The sequence below is a fragment of the Mustela lutreola genome, chromosome 7, assembly GCF_030435805.1.
Source record: "Mustela lutreola isolate mMusLut2 chromosome 7, mMusLut2.pri, whole genome shotgun sequence".
Taxonomy (NCBI): Eukaryota; Metazoa; Chordata; class Mammalia; order Carnivora; family Mustelidae; genus Mustela; species Mustela lutreola.
Window position 1 is genome coordinate 50,894,254 of NC_081296.1, and position 17,985 is coordinate 50,912,238.

At 35.8% G+C, this 17,985-nt stretch overlaps 1 protein-coding gene across 8 annotated transcripts in view; it reads right to left on the minus strand.

Annotated features, from left to right (window-relative positions):
• Positions 1–17,985, minus strand: part of HERC1 (HECT and RLD domain containing E3 ubiquitin protein ligase family member 1) — a 190,806-nt gene that overhangs the window by 118,079 nt on the left and 54,742 nt on the right. For all 8 annotated transcript variants that reach the window (XM_059180736.1, XM_059180734.1, XM_059180731.1 and 5 more), the window contains 9 exons: positions 15,843–15,939; positions 15,173–15,316; positions 13,969–14,096; positions 10,714–10,858; positions 10,450–10,621; positions 8,754–8,888; positions 8,284–8,449; positions 2,622–2,747; positions 1,486–1,707 (listed from right to left, as the gene is read on the minus strand). In XM_059180736.1, coding sequence (XP_059036719.1) covers positions 1,486–1,707; positions 2,622–2,747; positions 8,284–8,449; positions 8,754–8,888; positions 10,450–10,621; positions 10,714–10,858; positions 13,969–14,096; positions 15,173–15,316; positions 15,843–15,939 — 1,335 coding nt within the window. The remainder of the gene's footprint in view (positions 1–1,485; positions 1,708–2,621; positions 2,748–8,283; positions 8,450–8,753; positions 8,889–10,449; positions 10,622–10,713; positions 10,859–13,968; positions 14,097–15,172; positions 15,317–15,842; positions 15,940–17,985) is intronic.

Consider the following 17,985-nt stretch of genomic DNA (forward strand, 5'->3'; position numbering starts at 1 on the left):
ATCACCTTTTTTGAATATTCAGCTCAATAATATCTCATGTGTTCACATTGTTGTGCACATGGTGCTTTTAATTATATAAATGCAAGATTTCATCTTCCTTTGTAAGAATGACAAATAAAAGCATTAAGAAAACTCTGACTCAAGGAGGCTAGACTCTTGCCGAAAGTACATGTAGCAGCTACGCAAGGTGGTGCCATAAAGATGTACCACAATTACCTGGCAGCAGCTTCTAGAGCTGAAGGCAAAACTATCAAATCACAGTAACTGGAGGATATTTGCTTTCAAAGGACAAGTGCATCAAACTATATTTGTGGTGTTAAGAATCCCATCCATGGGCTTCACACTTGATAGTGACAGCCAATCTACTTTAAGAGAAAGGCACTTCATGCTGCACCAATACTCCTTACAACTTTGGGAAAAAATGTTCTGTCAATAACAAAGGACATTATGAAATTGTTCCCATTCCATGTGCAGCCAGACATCAGATCAAATTTATATTCTTAAATCTGAAAGAAAGTAACTATATAGGCCCAACTGCCATTCAGATTTAGCCACCTTTTAATGTGGACAGAACAGAACACTAACACTTGCACAGAAGAAGATACAGATCTGACCGTGACGAGGCCTAGGAGACAATATGAAAGGATACACACACCATTCAAAGTTAAGTCACACAGTATACCTTGTCTCTAAAAACTGCTGAAGTTTACTAAGTTAAAATTACATGGTTAAATAGGGTTATTTGGGTAAGGCTTCCCTGAAGAAGTCATAGATTAGTAGAGCAAGCTGGAAACAGATAATGCCATGCTCATGAGCTCAGATGAGTGGTGTGTAAGCCAAATGGTGAAGGATCTGAAGAGGTCTTAATTTACTACAGTGAGGTTAGTCCAGCAGTAAGATGCAGAAAAGAGACCAGCAAAAAAGTGACAATAACTACAATACTGCTATTAGCATTAGGTTATAATGTTGTGGGTTAGAACCCACAGAAATGTTTGGGGGATAGGGGATCTAAGAAACACTTAGGAATTAAGATCATCTTAACACAGGGAAAGCTGTAGTGTCCATTGTCTTCTCTCCTACTGACCAGCCTATTCCTAGTAAGTACCAACCATACTATAATTATAGGATTTTATCTGGTAAGGTTATTCCCTTTCTTACTCTTCTTCTCTTGCAAAATGTTGACGACTATGTTTATTTGTTTATTCTTGAACATTAACATAAGAAACACTTGGTAAAATTCTAAAAAAAAAAAATCATTTTGGAATTCTCAATTACAAGTCATTTAGCTCCTACAATATTAGGGAGATCTGACATGTGTGTTCTGCCTCTAGGGGAGTGCAGTCTGGAGTTTTGTTTATTTTATACGTATTTAAACGTCAAAATACCTTAACCTGAAGCCATCCCTATCCCCTCCAAAAAAGAAACACAAAAAACAAAATCCAAGCTTTATTCTTTTTTTAACTACAAAGGAAATGAGCAACTTACTGTATAAAATCCTAAATTTCTTAAGAGAGTCTTCATCAAAATTTCAGCCAGATGGGTGTCTGGATGGCAGCTCGGAGTGCCATAAGGTTGATCTGACAGGTTTCCATAGCCAGTACACACAGAAGAGAGGTCAGCAGCATCAGAGGGTGAGCTATAGCCAAGTAAGGAAGCTACATGGGTATGATCTTGCAAACTTGTCAGAATGATATCCAGTTGCATTCGCTAAAGAAAAATATTTTCATCAATGAAATAGGTACAAATGATTAGTTTAAAATGCACTTAGAAAAAAATGATCCCACTTTATATCCTGATATTTCAGGAAGTATATAATTAAAAGAAAAGCTGTTCCACTGATACCATTTGGAAAAATGTAACATACAGCATTTTATTCCTTCTTTTACTATAATACCCAAAACTCTCAACAAAATGGTATTCTTTGCATAATGATTTTAGGACTTGCAAGAGTAGGAAATGTCAACAGATAAATTATACTATATTCTTCTATACAATCATCAATGTAACTATTTATTCTACTATTTAAAATAAATCACCTGAAATCTAAACGACTGAAAACTACTCATTGGAAGCTACTGTGGATATTACATTGCCAATGAGGACCACTTTTCCCCTGAAACCTGTAACTCTACAATTGATAGTTCTACTTGGTCGAACAAAATGTATGTATTTTAATGTACGTAAGATCTTAAAAATGGAAAGAATAAACACATTCATGTCCTCACCTACCTTTTCGTAACAGTCATCTTCTTTTACTTTTTTTATAGAAGCAATTTCAAATAATGTTCTGGGCATGGAACCAACAGTAGCACAGGACCTTGATTTTAACTTAGCACACTATAAACTAAAATGTCTCTGGTTTGATAGTATAAGCAACAAATTATTAAATTTTAATAATTAGCCCCAAATTATTTAATACGTTATCATTTGCTTCACATTCATTAGAATAATGGGAACTCTTCCAGCAGAAAATATTAAATTAGGATTTACTAAACCCATAAAGTATTATTCCATGAACACATGGTAATCAATAGCTTTATTTCCCCTTCAGTGGGGGTCACAGTCCCCACTGCAGTGTCTGTGATATTACTGGTTTACTTAGATACCATACAAAGGCTTACCTGTCCTTTAGATAAGCTTTCCCATCTATCAGGTCCTTGGGGTAAAAGAGAATGAAGCAATTCCATACGTTCTCGTAATGGAGGTAATAGCATGGTTGCTCCCACTGACAAAGTTTCAATTACCACCTAGTATCAAAAAAAGAAAAGTGTATTTACTGGCCTACTCTTTACCTTTTTAACAGAAATACATGAAAAATAAATGCACTGGGGTGCCTGGATGGCTCAGTGGGTTGGGCCTCTCTCTTCAGCTCAGGTCATGATCTCAGGGTCCTGGGATCAAGCCCTGCACCGGGTTCTCTGCTCAGCGATGAGCCTGCTTCCACACACCCTCAACCGCATTCCCCTAACCCCACCCCCACCTGCCTCTCTTCCTACTTGTGATCTCTGTCAAATCAATAAATAAAATCTTTAAAAAAAAAGGAAAGAAAAATAAATGCACCTATTAGGATCCTGGAAGTCTGAAGAAGGTAGATCACAGAAATCTGAAGAAAGTGACATGAAAAAAGAAAGCATGCAATCCTTTAAGTAGACTAGAATAAATATTTTGAATTTGCCACTAATAGCTAATCATCATCCAATAAATATTTAGTGTTGACTCTATTAACATTGGGCTTGGTAAGACTCTTTGCAATGTGCTACAGATGCAAAAATGAATTAGCCAGAGAGAAGTCCTGCTTCTGTAAGCCTATAGTCTAATGGGAAAGAGACCCTGAGGCAAGTAATTGTAAGTGTGAAAGGAGTCACATATAGGGAAAAGTAAAAGGATGTACAAACTTGATCAATACACACAAAGATCACTAACATGGCCTATAGGCTCACAGAAGGTCTTCCTGAGAATTGGGCATTTAGGTTAAGAATTTTATTTTATTTTATTTAAAGATTTTATCTATTAGGGTGCCTGGGTGGCTCAGTCAGTTGGCCACCTGCCTTCAGCTCAGGTCACGATCTCAGGGTCCCAGGATGGAGACCCACATCGGGCTCCCTGCTCTGTGGGGAGTCCGCTTCTTCCTCATCTCCCAACTCATGCTCACTCATGCTCTCTGTTCCTATCTCTGTCTCTCTCTTTATCTCAAATAAATAAAATCTTTTTTTTTTTAAAGATTTTATTTATTTATTTGACAGAGAGAAATCACAAGTAGTCGGAGAGGCAGGCAGAGAGAGAGAGAGAGAGGAGGAAGTGGGCTCCCTGCTGAGCAGAGAGCCCCATGCGGGACTCGATCCCAGGACCCTGAGATCATGACCCGAGCCGAAGGCAGCGGCTTAACCCACTGAGCCACCCAGGCACCCCTCAAATAAATAAAATCTTAAAAAAAAAAAAAAAAGATTTTATTTATTTATTTGAGAGAAAGAGAGACAGAGGGCATCACAGAGAGTGAGCACGAGTTGGGGGAGAGGGAGAAGCAGGCTTCCCAATGAGCAGGGAGCCCAAAGTGGGGTTCAATTCCAGGACCCCAAGATCATGACCCGAGTTATAGGCAGATGCTTAATCAACTGAGACACACATGTGCCCCAAGGTTAAGATTTTTAAAACAAGAAGGACTTAGACCAAAAAACATCCAGGTAGCTATTAGGAACAGCTACATTGTCTTAGGTCTCATAATTTCTCAGGGTCATAGCTTCTTTATCAGTAAAATGAGGGCGCTGGACTAGAAAAAAGAAGCACTTGATGATTAAGAGCTCTTGTAAATTTAGAAGGAAGAAATTTTTAAAACCTCAACAGAAGATTTAGAATATAAAATTAAATCTCTCATACGGTAGTTGGAGGAAAATGGAAAACAGGAAAAAAACCACAAGAAAAATTATGAGGACTCATCCAGGAGGTCTAGTATCCCAATAATAAGGAGTTACAGAAAGAGAAAACAATGAAGAGGAAATCAATATACAGTATACTCTAAGCAACTTCTTAAAACTGAAGAGACTGAGTTTGGAAATTAAAAGGGTCCACCCAAGCATAAGCCACAATGGTTAACAACAGACCCACACCAGTTCCTATTATTTTGAAATGTGAGAACACAAAGGACAAATAGAACTTGCTACAGAACTCAGAGAGAAAAGCAGATTTCCATACAAAGGATAAAAATTTGAAAAGCACTGATTTTTCTGAGTAATAACACTGAAAGTTAAAAGACAATGACTTTTATGGGCAAATGAGTTCTTAACAGGAAAATGAATTTAGATTAGAATTTTACCCCCTCAACTATTCATGAGCTATTCAATTCACAAACTACTTCATTGTGAGTATATTTTCAATGAATATTTTTCCTATCTACCCTCTCTCAGAAGCTACTAACAGAGGTTAAAAAAACCAACAAACCAGCAGACACCACCTTAACCAAGTGATCACAGTCAAAACCCCCAGTTACAAGACATGCCAATACCATGTACCCCATGATGTGGTGTACGGAGGACACATCATCATCTCTGTGGCACTCTTGCCAAAAATGCATAACCTCAATCCCATCATAAGAAAACAACAGAGATATTCAGTAAAATAACTGACCATGACTTAGAAATTGTCTAGGTCATCAAAGACAAGGAAAAAAATGAGAAATTGTGACACAGTGTAGGAGACTGGGGAGAAACAACAATTAACTGTAATACAGGATCCTGAATAGGATTCCTCAAAAGAACAAAGACATTACTGGAAAACTGATCAAATTTCTAAGAAGCTGTTTAGTGTAATGAATAGTATTAAGTTAATGTTAATTTCTTGGTTTTGATAATTGTATTGCAGTTATGTACAACATTAGCATTAGGGGAAGCTGAGTGAGAAAACTATTTTTTATGCAACTTTTCCTTAAGTCTACAAATGATTCAAAATAAAGCATTTAAAAAGAAACAACAAAAAAAAAAGCAACAGTGAGTGTACAAATAGATTAAGTTCCTAGAAGTTTCAGAGATAAGGAACAGAAATAGCTTTGTACATATCCTGAGGATTTATCTCTGAAGGACTCCCCTAAAAGAGTAACTACCAAGGACAGTCAAGGAATAAATAAACAATTTCTAAAGATAAATTTTTAAAGTTTGCTTTCTTTATTTTATTCCAGTACTTTCTGGCCTTTTAAAAATACTACACTATCATTCCTGAAAATACCAAAACAACAAAGTTCCCATTCACCACCAGGTTAATATTTCTTCTACGCACATGCCAGGGATATGTCTGTCCAGCTGAAATCAGTCATCTTTTATTGATATGTAATTCACATGTCATAAAATTCACCTTTTTTTTTCTAAGTATAAAATTCACTGGTTTAGTATATTCACAGAGTTGTATAACCATCACCCCATTCTAATTTTAGGACATTTTCGTCACCCCAAAAAGAAATTTTGTGTCTATGAGCAGTCACTCTCCTCTCACCCTCCCCTAACCCCTAACAACCAATTGATTTACTTTCTCTATGGGTCTACCTACTCTATACATTTCACATACATACAGTCATATAATATATGGCCTTTTGTGACTGGCTTCTTTCATTTACCACAATGTTTACAAGGTTCAGTCATGGTATAGCATGTTATCAGAATCTCCTTTCTTTTTACTCCTGAATAAGATTATCCTGGTACAGACATACCACATTTAGTTCATTCATTCATCACCTGACATACACCTTTTGGTTGTTATGATTAATATTGCTATGAACATTCCTATACAAGTTTTTGAGTGAAAAATTCTCTCAGGAACAGACCTACGCGTGGAAATGCTACATTATATGGTAACTTAACATTTAATTATTTAAGGAACTACCTGCTTTTGAAAGCAGCTGTACCATTTTACATTAACACCAGCAATATACAAGAGTTCCAATTTCTCCACATCCTCAGTAACACATTCCTATCTTTTGGATTTAGCCTCTAAGTGGGTGTGAAGAGTGTTTCACTAAGACTTTGATTTGCATTTCCCTAATGACTAAGACTGTTAAGAATTTTTTTCATGTGCTTACTGGCTATATGCATATTTTCTCTGGAAACATGTCTACTCAAAATTCTTTGCTCATTTTTGAAGGTGAGTTATTAAAAATAAATAAATAAAGTTGGGTTATTTAGCTTTTTATTGTTGAGTTGTAAGATCCTTTATATATTCTGGAAACTAGAATTTTTTTTTTAAGATTTTATTTATTGATTTGAGAGAGAGTGAGCCAGAAAGAGAGCATGAGCAGAGGAAGGGGCAGAGGCAGATGAAGAAGTAGACTCCCCTCTGGGGTGGGGGAAGACATGGAACCTAGATTCCAGGACCCCGGAATCATAAACTGAACCGAAAACAGATGCTTAACGCCAACTGAGCCACCCAGTGTCCCCGGAAACTAGAATATTATCAGACATACGATTTACAAATATTCCTCCCATTCTATGTATGAGTTTTATGTTCATTTTCTTGATAAAGCCCCTTGAGGCATAAATGTTTTCCATTTTGATGAAGTCCAATTTATCTCCTCTCTTTTTTGGTTGCCTATGCTGTCAGTGTCAAATCTAAGAAACTATTGCCTAATCCAGGGTCATAAAGATGTGATATATACGTACAACAGAAGATTATTAAGGCTTAGAAAGGAAGGAAATTCTGACACGTAGTACAATATAGATGAACCTTAAGGACATTATGCTAAGTGAAATAAGCCAGTCACAAAAAGACAGTTTCAGGATTCCACTTATATGACATATTCAGAATGTGAAAATCAAAGAGACAGAAAGTAGAATGGTGGCTACCAGAAGCTTAAGAAAGGGGAGAATAAGGAGTTACTGTTTGATGGGTACAGAACTTCAATTTTATAAGATGAAAAGAATTACGAAGATGGGTAGTGGTTGAACATTATGAATGTATTTAATACCACTAAACTATATTTAAAAGTGGTTAAGGTAGGGGCGCCTGGGTGGCTCAGTGGGTTAAGCCGCTGCCTTCGGAGCAGGTCATGATCTCAGGGTCCTGGGATTGAGTCCCACATCGGGCTCTCTGCTCAGCGGGAAGCCTGCTTCCCCCTCTCTCTCTCTGCCTGCCTCTCCATCTACTTGTGATCTCTCTCTCTGTTAAATACATACATACATACATACATACATACATACATACATACATAAATAAAAGTGGTTAAGGTAGGGGAGCCTGGGTGGCTCAATCAGTTAAGCATCCAGCTCTTAATTTTGGCTCAGGTCATGCTCTTGCAGTTGTAAGATCGAACTCTGCACTAGGCTCCAAGCTGGGAATGGAGCCTATTTGAGATTCCTTCTCTCTCCCTCTTTCCTTTCCTATCTCCTCTCCCCCTCTCTCTCAAAAAAAAAAAAGGTTAAGATAGTAAATTTTATGTTATATGTGTCTTACCATAATAAAATATAAAACTGGATCCCTGTCCTCAGAAATTTATCCTCTGGTGGAAAAGACAGACATGTTTGTGAAGAGACAACAACAATACAATGTGATGTAGTAAGCATACATACAGGAGAAACCTAACCTGGCAGGGGAACAGGGAATGAAAGGCTTCCCAAAGAGGACCTTTGTCTTAAAGGATGAGTTAACCAAAAATATTTACTCCCACCAAGAAAAGGAATAAGGGAAAAACATTCAATTGAAGTCTTCCAATATATGGTTGCATATATGAGCTACAACTTTAAGGAAGTTGTAGCTCTTTCTTAAAGATGTGGCTTGAGATACAGATTCCAAGTCCTATATGCTTACCTCTTGAATTTCATCTGGGACAGTTGAATCCATCAGTCTGAAAAGCAAATTTCGAAGTGGACCTGCCTGTCTCCCAAGAATGCTGGTAGCGACCCCTCCCGCAAGTGCAAGAGCAAGGTGATTTGAAAGCAGCTTCAGGCACAGCTTGAGGAAATTGTGGTGTTCCCTGAAACCAAACAAAGTGCTGTGAATTTCTGGAACATAAAAGATCATGTGCTATCCAGTCTGGGTAACATTTTTTTCTCTTTAAAAATTTTCTCAAATTATGACTAATAGTGATTTTTAAAATGTAATTCATGAAATCATGGGTAACTTTTGCTAAAGGTCATTATCAATAAGTACCTAAGTTTAGCTCTTTAAAGAAGTTTAACATAATTGAGGGGAAAACAGAACAAAAAAGTAAGTCAAACTCAAAATGAATAATTAATAAATATTACACACACACACCAATATACATATATATAACATACCTTGATGAAGGGAAAGGGAGTGGGGGAATCTCACTGTTTATTTTATCACAGTATCTCTCAAGAAAAGAACGCAGGTGTGAGAAGGTACTCTCTTCAAGATCTACACAATAAGGTCGGTGCCATGCAACAACTTGTCTAGAAGGAAACACAAGAAAATCATGTAATAGCTTTAACAGAGGAATTTTCACATATGATCAAAAACAAAATTTAAACCATTAATAAAGATGAAAGATTTCAACAAAATATACAGAAGGCCTTCTTGATTATAAAAGTTAAAACCCTTCATTTTATCAAACAAGGAAAACCAAGAATTTGTCATCCCTGGAGTTCTTCAAAAAGAAAACATATAGACACAACCTGCTTTGGAAGGTTGGATATTCACTCACTTAAAGGCAAAGATCTGAGCCGAGACACAGGATCTACCACAGTCTTCTGGTTCTAAGGGTCTGTAAAATGTATATTTCATATTAAGAAAAACAGCCTGACTCTGTAGATGAGAAAACTGAAAGCTATTAAAAGAAAAACTCCTGAGACACCTGGTGGCTCAGTCAGTTAAACATATGACTCTTGGTGTTGGCTAGGACATGATCTCATGGGCCACGAGATAGAGCCCCATATCAGGCTCCACACTCAGTGGGAAGTTTGCTTGGGATTCTCTTTCTCTGCCACTCATGTGCACCCACTCTGTCTCAAATAAATAAATACATCTTAAAAAAAAAAAAAAAAAGAACAACTCCTAAAAACACTTGTGAAGACTGTCAGGATGCTGGGAACCAACTCTCTATATATGAAGTGGGAAATTGCAAATTTAATATGAAAAGCAAATTATTTATAATCAATTTATTATATTTTTAGCTTTTATTTTGGAAGGTGATTATAAATGTTTTTTATTGGTTAAAATGTCATAAAAAATCTACCTGAATCAAAGGTCTGGAAGGCAAATATAATACATGTCAAGTTTAAATTAGCCCCCATGCATCTGAAAATATCTGAAACACCCTTAAAATTCCTTAAAATTCACACTCCTAATAAAAATCATCTACCTGATTTTCTAAAAACATATGGTTATCTCTTTAGGAAAAAGCTAAATTTCTGCAAAAGTAACTTCCTTTATTTAAAAAGTATAGCCACTAATTATTTTCAAAAAACCAACCAGACAAAGGCCACTGAGGCTAATCAACTGTTTAGTTCTGGGGCGCCTAGGTGGCTCAGTCAGTTAAGCATCAGCCTTTGGTTCAAGTCATGATTCCAGGGTCAGGGCTCAGCAAGGGAGTCAACTTCTCCCTCTCCCTCCCTCCTCACTCATGCTCTCTCTCTCACTTTCTCTCTCAAATAAATAAAATATTAAAAAATAAATAAATAAAACCTAGTTCTGAGTTCATTTCAATGTAACTTCCTCTTAATAAGGAGACATTTAATTTTTAAAATCAAATCCTAGAGACAGAGAAGGAATTCAAAATATTTAAAGGACACTTAAATCAAGAAAATTTCTTAAATACAGGGTATAACTTCTTCCTTATATAATATAACCTCAACATTCAAGTCAGAAGAACTCTAGAAGTCATGCCTGTGATAGTAAAAAAATCAACAGCATAAATGTTCGGAAGGGCATTTTATGAACAAAGTACTATTACTTTTGTTTTCACTGGTGTTTCTGTTATTAGAATATAAGAATTTTTAAACATGGCATTCTTACCTATCCCTAGGAAGAGCAGTCCATGCTAGACTATGTGATGTTCCAGCAGAGATCTGCTGAATAGCTATGCCATCTAAGCCACTCACTTTCTTTGGTTTAGTAATAGGACCTGTGGAATTTCCTTGGCCACACTGCCCCATTGAGTTATTGCCCCAGGCATAAACTTCATTATCTAAAAATAAAATAAAGAAAAGCCAAATTTAAATGTAATACATTTACAGACGGTAAGTTAATATTATTTCTTTTAAAAACAAATGACATTACCATGAGAAAGAGCCAAACAATGACTGTCTCCAATAGAAATGTCAACTATTCTTGTGGCAGCCAGTTCTTCAATAAGCTTGGGTCTCAAAGCAGTAGCTTCTGAAGAACCACAACCTAGACAAGCTCCACAGCCCCAAGCATAAACCTGAAACAAACAGAAATGCACAAAATATCCTGAGGTACTAAGTTGAAGACTTATGTTGTTTAAAAATAAACATCATCTAGGGGTGCCTGGGTAGCATAAATGGTTAAGTGTCCGACTCTTGGTTTGGGCTTAGGTCATGATCTGAGGATCATGAGATGGAGCCCTGCACCAGGTGCCACACTGAGACTGGAGCCTGCTTGGGGTTCTTTCTTCCCCCTCTCCCTCTGTGCCAATCAATCAATCAATTAATTTAAAAAATCTTTTTTAAAAAAATTAAACAAATAAGTAAGAGTGTGGCTTGATACCAAATAACGTTCTGGGCGCCTGTGTGGCTCCATCAATTAAGCGTCCACCTTCAGCTCAGGTCATGATCCCAGGGTCCTGGGATCAAACCCCGCACTGGGCTCCCTGCTCAGCAGGTAATCTGCGTCTCCCTCTTCCCCTCCCCCTGCTTGTACTCTCCCTCAGCCTCTCTCAAATAAATAAAATCTTGAAAAAACTAAATAATAACTTCCTGTTGCTAAAATTAATATTTACTGTTTTGATTGTTAAAGATTTTAGAGTTATTTATTTTGCTGTTTTTAAATGTTTACTATACAGGTAGACAAGCAGCTGAGCTGCAAAGAAAAACAATCACAGAAAAAATAGAAGGATCTTAGAAGGCTTTTAGCAGCTTAGAAACACTGTTGCTATTTTACAACTTCTCCTTCATATGTTTCCTACTCTGTGGGTCTCAACAAATATTTCTTGGTTTATTAGACCAAGGTGTGTACATATAAAATGAATTGTGTAAGTCACAAAACTGCTGTTTATGATTCAGTTAAAAATCACATCATCTCATTGTTATAATAGTTTCAATGATCACTTACAAAGAGGGCCATGTGAAGCGGTAGTCAACATAGCTCTCTGAACATCTTCATTTTTGGCTAATTAATACCACAACAACCAACGACTGATTTAAGAAGCTTAGGGGAAAGGGGAGTTGAAGAGGAAGATAAAAGGGTGAATGACTGTCAGTTGGGCAGCCCAAAATCAAAACAATTAGCAAACTGAGTGACTTTTTCTCCCCTGTTGGTGGGTTCTGGTAATATCATATAGACTCTTACCCTTATGCTACTGGGTTCAGGAATTTTTTTGTCTTGTAATTCTTTCACTAAAGACTACTGAGAGAATAAGCCTCGAAAGAAAGAAAGAAAGAACGAAAGAAGAAAGAAAGGAAGGAAGAAAGAAAGGAAGGCAGGCAAATACTTGTACCAGTTGCTAGAGAACTACTTAAGAATAGAAAGAAAATTCCAGTACACTAAAGGTATATGTAAGGAGGGATTAACAACTAAAGACAAGTAAGGTGAAAAAATACATAAAGTAATTCAAAATCTCCTAAATCACTCATCAAGTACAATACAGTACTGTCACTCAATAAGACCCCTATTGCTAGAGTTTGCTCTTCCAGTGTTCCTCTGGTTGAACAGCAGATGAAGAAATACTTGGCTTGTATTTAGGGACCTTGTTGTATAAAATACAAATACTGTATTTTTCAACATAAGAATTACACTTAATATGATGGGAAGTCAGCAGAGAAGTGGCCTGAGAGGACTGAGGGAAAAACAGATGTTGATCATCTCATGCTCAGCAAATTTAATGGTAAACAGAACTACCCTTGTCATTTAAACGTACTTCTCCCTCACTTTATTTTTTCCTAAGTATGTATATTTAATTTCATGTAACTTAGCATACTCATGATACAACTATTCTACATAGCAATTAACTCACAATTTCCTTTGAAATTCAATATAATAAATGTATTACCATCATTAGCAACTAACAGTTCAACAGTATTTGGTAATTTATAGAAACTTTCAATTCATGTAATTACCTTGCATGATCATTTGTAAGCAAAGCATAAATCATTACCCCTCTCATACAAAAGAACCACATGATGATCAAGGGAGGTCTGCGATTTGCCTACTGGCTATACATTAAACAAGTGAGCATCTTCTGGCTTTGTCATATATCCTTACCACAAAACCCATAGTGAAAAAGATGCAAAAGAGAAGTTCCAGGTCTTAAGGCAGTATCCAGCACTGTAACAAACGACTAATGTAATGAAATATAGGGTAATGAATAGTTTGAGTTTGATATTTTAGGACGTAAGGCATTCTAGTCTCTCCAAAATAATTACACTATATGCTAATTTCAGCTTTGCTGTTCATCAGCCTTGTGAATTAGTCAGAAAACATTTTTATACCACTACCTGGTACGAAATAGTTTCCTATATGTGAGAAAATGAGTGGTCAGCTCATTTTTTCACTGTGGATGCTGATGGATTTAAGAAGAAAATTATTATCAGTCTATCACCATACCTAGATCCTCTCCATCACCAACAAAAAAAGAGAGAAATCAAAGTATGCAAACAAAGTTCAGAAGTTTATAAAGAGATTAAAGTTCTGACTATCCTATGCCTGACTAACCCTTTCTTAGAAACACCTATCCCTCTCACATCATTTTTCCATATGGAAATTTCTCCTTACCCTCTTTTTTGATCACCTTTTGCCTTCTTAGTTCCTATCACTGGTTTCAACAAGATCTATTCACACTTTTTCCCACTATCCATAATTTTTAGGAAAGAATTTAAGGGGTGCTGAGTGCTAAAAAGGTTTTATAAAACCTCTTAATACAAAGAATGGGGCTGAGGACAGATTTATCTGGGTCAGAGGCCAGGTGAGAAAATCTGGTTCCTTTGCAAATACTCTACCTCTTCAAACAGAAGAAAATATTTCATTTCAGTAGATTGCCTTTAAAATGTTACCTTTTTTAAGGGAAGCCTGGGCAGTGAATTCGGTTAAGCATCTGACTCTTGGTTTCAGCTCAGGTCATCATCTCAGGGTCCTGAGATGGAGCACCACATGGGCCTCCACATTCAGCATGGAGTCTGCTTAAGACTGTCTGTCTTTCTGTCTTTATTTCGCCCCCAACTCACTCTCTCTCAAATAAATAAATCTTAACAAGAAAAATGCATTTTTTAACTTTAAAGTTTAATTATGATTATTACTTTTTAGTCACCTACTCCTCTGAAATAATTTAATCCTTTTATGCTCATCCCTTATTCCTACCTGCCCTGTTGATGTTAAAGCAAGCGAAGACTGGCTCCCAGCACAAACTTTGCGAATGAACATTCCTTGTAAAGCTTCAACAACTTTAGGTTTATACACTCTGTTAGTATCTCCATGGCCAAGTTTGCCTACCAAAAAAAGCACATTCAAGTTAAACAGTTTACTTGTTTTAAAGAACCTCTATGCTTTACCTAAGTATTCACATTGATAAATATCACTCATCTTTCCATCACCAAACTGATGTGCAAAACTCCGTTTCTGACAGTAAGGAGGTGAAAAAATGAATGTTTTTGTTATAAAAAAGAAACAGAAACAACCCACAGCCTACTCAATCTTAATTTCAAGCAATTAAAACCACTTTAAGGGAAATATGGAAAACTGTTCTTCTTTCTCTACTTTTAACGGTCATATTTCCAACTTCAAGTTTGCTGATATAATAAATAGGTTATAATACAAGGAGTTTATATGTATCTAATTATTTTTTAATTTTTTAACAGAGCCAATAGTTACTAAAATAGAAAACTCAACAAATCACTAAAGAAAAAAAACAAATGGCCAACAACATATAAACTCAACTGCACTAAGAATCAAGGAAATATTAAATGATACCATTTTCACTATTGAAATTATTTTTAAGTATTCTTAATTTTAAGATTTAATGCTAAGTGTTTGTTATTGAAAGACACAGGAAAATAAACAATATCACAATGCTGGTAGTTGTGAATAAATGGACAAAGATTTAGTCATTCATTGTGTAATTTTTGATACAGAAAAATATTTGGAAACTATCTAGGTACTCAATAGTAAACTGATTTTTTTTAAGTTGTTTTACGATCACATAAAGGGATACACTGAGCTACTTTAAAAAATTTAGAGCCATAGGAAGATATTTTTTTTAAAAACTGTCAGACAAAAACCACCAGATTATAAAAAATCTAAGACACATGTCTGCTTTAGTTTTCAAAAAAGGCATCTATGTGGAAATATATGTACATGTTTTATAAATATATATATATATTTAGAGGTCTATCTATGTAAGTTAACAATGGCTATAGCAACATTTGTTGAAACGGTTCATTTAAATTTCTAAAATTTCTACTCATTGTTAGAGTTTTCCTATAATAAGATATTTAACAGAAAAGTACATCTTTTTAAATCTCAAGAAAACAAGCCCAACACTATCAATAAATAATTTTTTACATACCATTGTCTCCTCCTCCAAAAGACCATACAGTTCTCCCATCTTTAGACAAAGCAATAGTATGTGAACTGCCACAAGAAACCTCTCCGACATTGCTAATGTCTTTTACTAATGTTGGAATGTTACGGCTGTTACTATCTCCATGACCTTGGATAAAACACACACAACAAAGAAAAATGTTGTTAATGCTTTTTCTTTAGGCCACTACATCACAGGCAGAATAATCATTTTAAGTTAATGACAGAAATGAGGTATTTTTAAAGTGCAATTTGAAAGAATCTAGACTACTCTCAAACTAAGACCCCAGTCCCTTCAGTGAATCATTAGCATATTCTATACATGCTCTTCTCCAAGCATTTGTCTAATGCTACCTAGTATCATGCTCGTGTCAACTTGTTTTCACACACATTTTAGGATCATGATGGTATCTTTCTTGTCCCTGAAATCCTTAAGTGTCTGCTCATAATAGGTACTCAGTAGTGCTAGATTTAATTACAGCTTAAATTTCAGCACTACAATCCAGGTATTCGCTGTATAAAACTGTATTCCTCTGGGCTAAAACTAACAAAATAAATAACAGGGGTTTTTGCCTATTAAATCTAGCCTCACTGCTTCTCAGTAACCATCATTTCTATTTTTCTCTGAAAGCAACTTCAATTTTAAAAAAGCTTACCTAATCTTCCAAAGTCTCCTTCACCCCATGTGTATAATTCACCATCCTCTGTGACAGCAGCACTATGTCTGTACCCAGCAGACACACAAACAACTACCTGCATTGCACACAAAACACACCCAAGATGAAGAACATGCATATGCTAAAACATGTAGTTCACATTCGATCTTACACAAAGAGACTGCAGAGACACTGATATTCGCAACTTATCCAGAAGTTACCACATACAGCTGTAGAGGGTGTGCCCAGAATAGGTGCCTGGGGTCATGAAAATGCTGAAATACAGCCTCTGCTCTGTTTGCCAAGCCATGAAACCTAGCTTCCACCCAGAGAAGATAACTTTCCTAGTTCACGCAAAGGCACTCCGAAGGTTAGCAGGAGCCCTGAAAGCATCAATCTAATCACTTATAAGAATACTATATCACAAATCAAGGCTTTACTCAAAGAGTTGGCAGGGCTAAATAAACACTCATGGAACAACGAAAAATTTTTAAATATAATGTTAACATAAAACCTATAATCCTGGCTAATCAAGAAAAACTCATTATGTAATAGGGGGTGACTCTCAAAAACATTGTTACTATTAACCAATGCAGGAAGATCTAAGCAGTATATAAGCTTACATTAATTAAACTCTTAGCAATATCTCTTTACCACTCAATTAGCTATACAGTTGATGAGTTCAATCAGGGGATTAACAGTATACAGCAACATAACTGGGAGATGACTCATAGCTTTTACCACTGATTAAAATAATGATTTAACAGAAAAAAAAAACAAACTATACTAATTACTCTGCCTCTTTTCAATCTCCAAAAATTAGAACTCACTTGAGAAAATTCAAAATTTAGATTCAATAAAAAATACTGAGCACCATGTGGCACCTGGGTGGCTCAGTCAGTTAAGTGTCTGCCTTCAGCTCAGATCATGATCTCAGGGTCCTGGGATCAAGCCCCGTATCAGGCTCCCTGCTCAGATAGAGGAGTCTGCTTCTCTACCTACCCCTCTCCCCCCATTTTGTATCATCTCTCTCTCTCTCTCTCTCAAATAAATCTTAAAAAAAAAAAAAAAAAAAAAAAACACCCTGTATACCTAATACATTCTAGATAATATGCTAAAAACTACTAAAATTTTTATCTAAAAGATATTAGTTTACTTTTTGGAACCTTTTTTCTTTATGATATTCATACTAAGTTATATTTAATTAGCAAAGTTCCCATTTAAAAAAAATAGGACATTAAAAGGAATATAATGTTTAAAGAATTGGAATGAAGAGAGAAGGTGCTTAAAGTAGTAGTAGTATTTTCCTGAAAATTTCCTTAAAGCCCCACATTCAGCATCTTATCAAGTATCCCATAATGTTGTCAGGTGAAACATTCCAAAGCTCACTGCTTGGGATTGATGTCTAAGTTAAAATACTACAAGTTATAATAAAGTAAAATTCGTTTGATAGACAATCTTGTCAGACAACCTACCATGAAGGGAAAAGTGTCCCACTTGCAATTATGGTATAATATGAAAATTTAAACTTTGAAAAGGTCTTATATAAAAAAACTTTTGTGGCAAGAAAGTCATCTTAAAATAGAGGAACCTGTATAACTGCATATAACTCTAAGTTTAGGAAAATACCTTCACTTCTTTAAAGAAAGGTCAAATAGAAATTAGAAGAGATCTAGGTTCAGTTTCTAATGGTGCTAATTATTTGTGTGACCTTCAGCAAGTGAGTTAACCACTCTAAATGCCTTATTTCTATTACAATGACACCTCCTCCAATTTTATGACCCCATTATCTAATATCACACCCCACCCAAGTTAATATCTAATACATTACTCAATTTTTTTCTTTATTATTATTTGAAATTATGTGCTTACTCATCTCTAACCACAAATTAAAAGTTCCATGAGACTAAGGATCTTGTGTTTTGTTCACTACTATGTGTCTAATGCCTAAAACACTGCCTGGCATTTGGAAGATACTGAAATATCTTGTGTATCTGGATAGTGTATCTGGATACACTGTCAAGATAGATATTCCAGATAGAGTATCTGTAAGTATTTGTGAAATGGATGATTCTCAGTTTCCTCATGTGAAATGAGAGTAATAACTACCTTAACAAAGTTGTTATAAGAATTAAAATTAAGT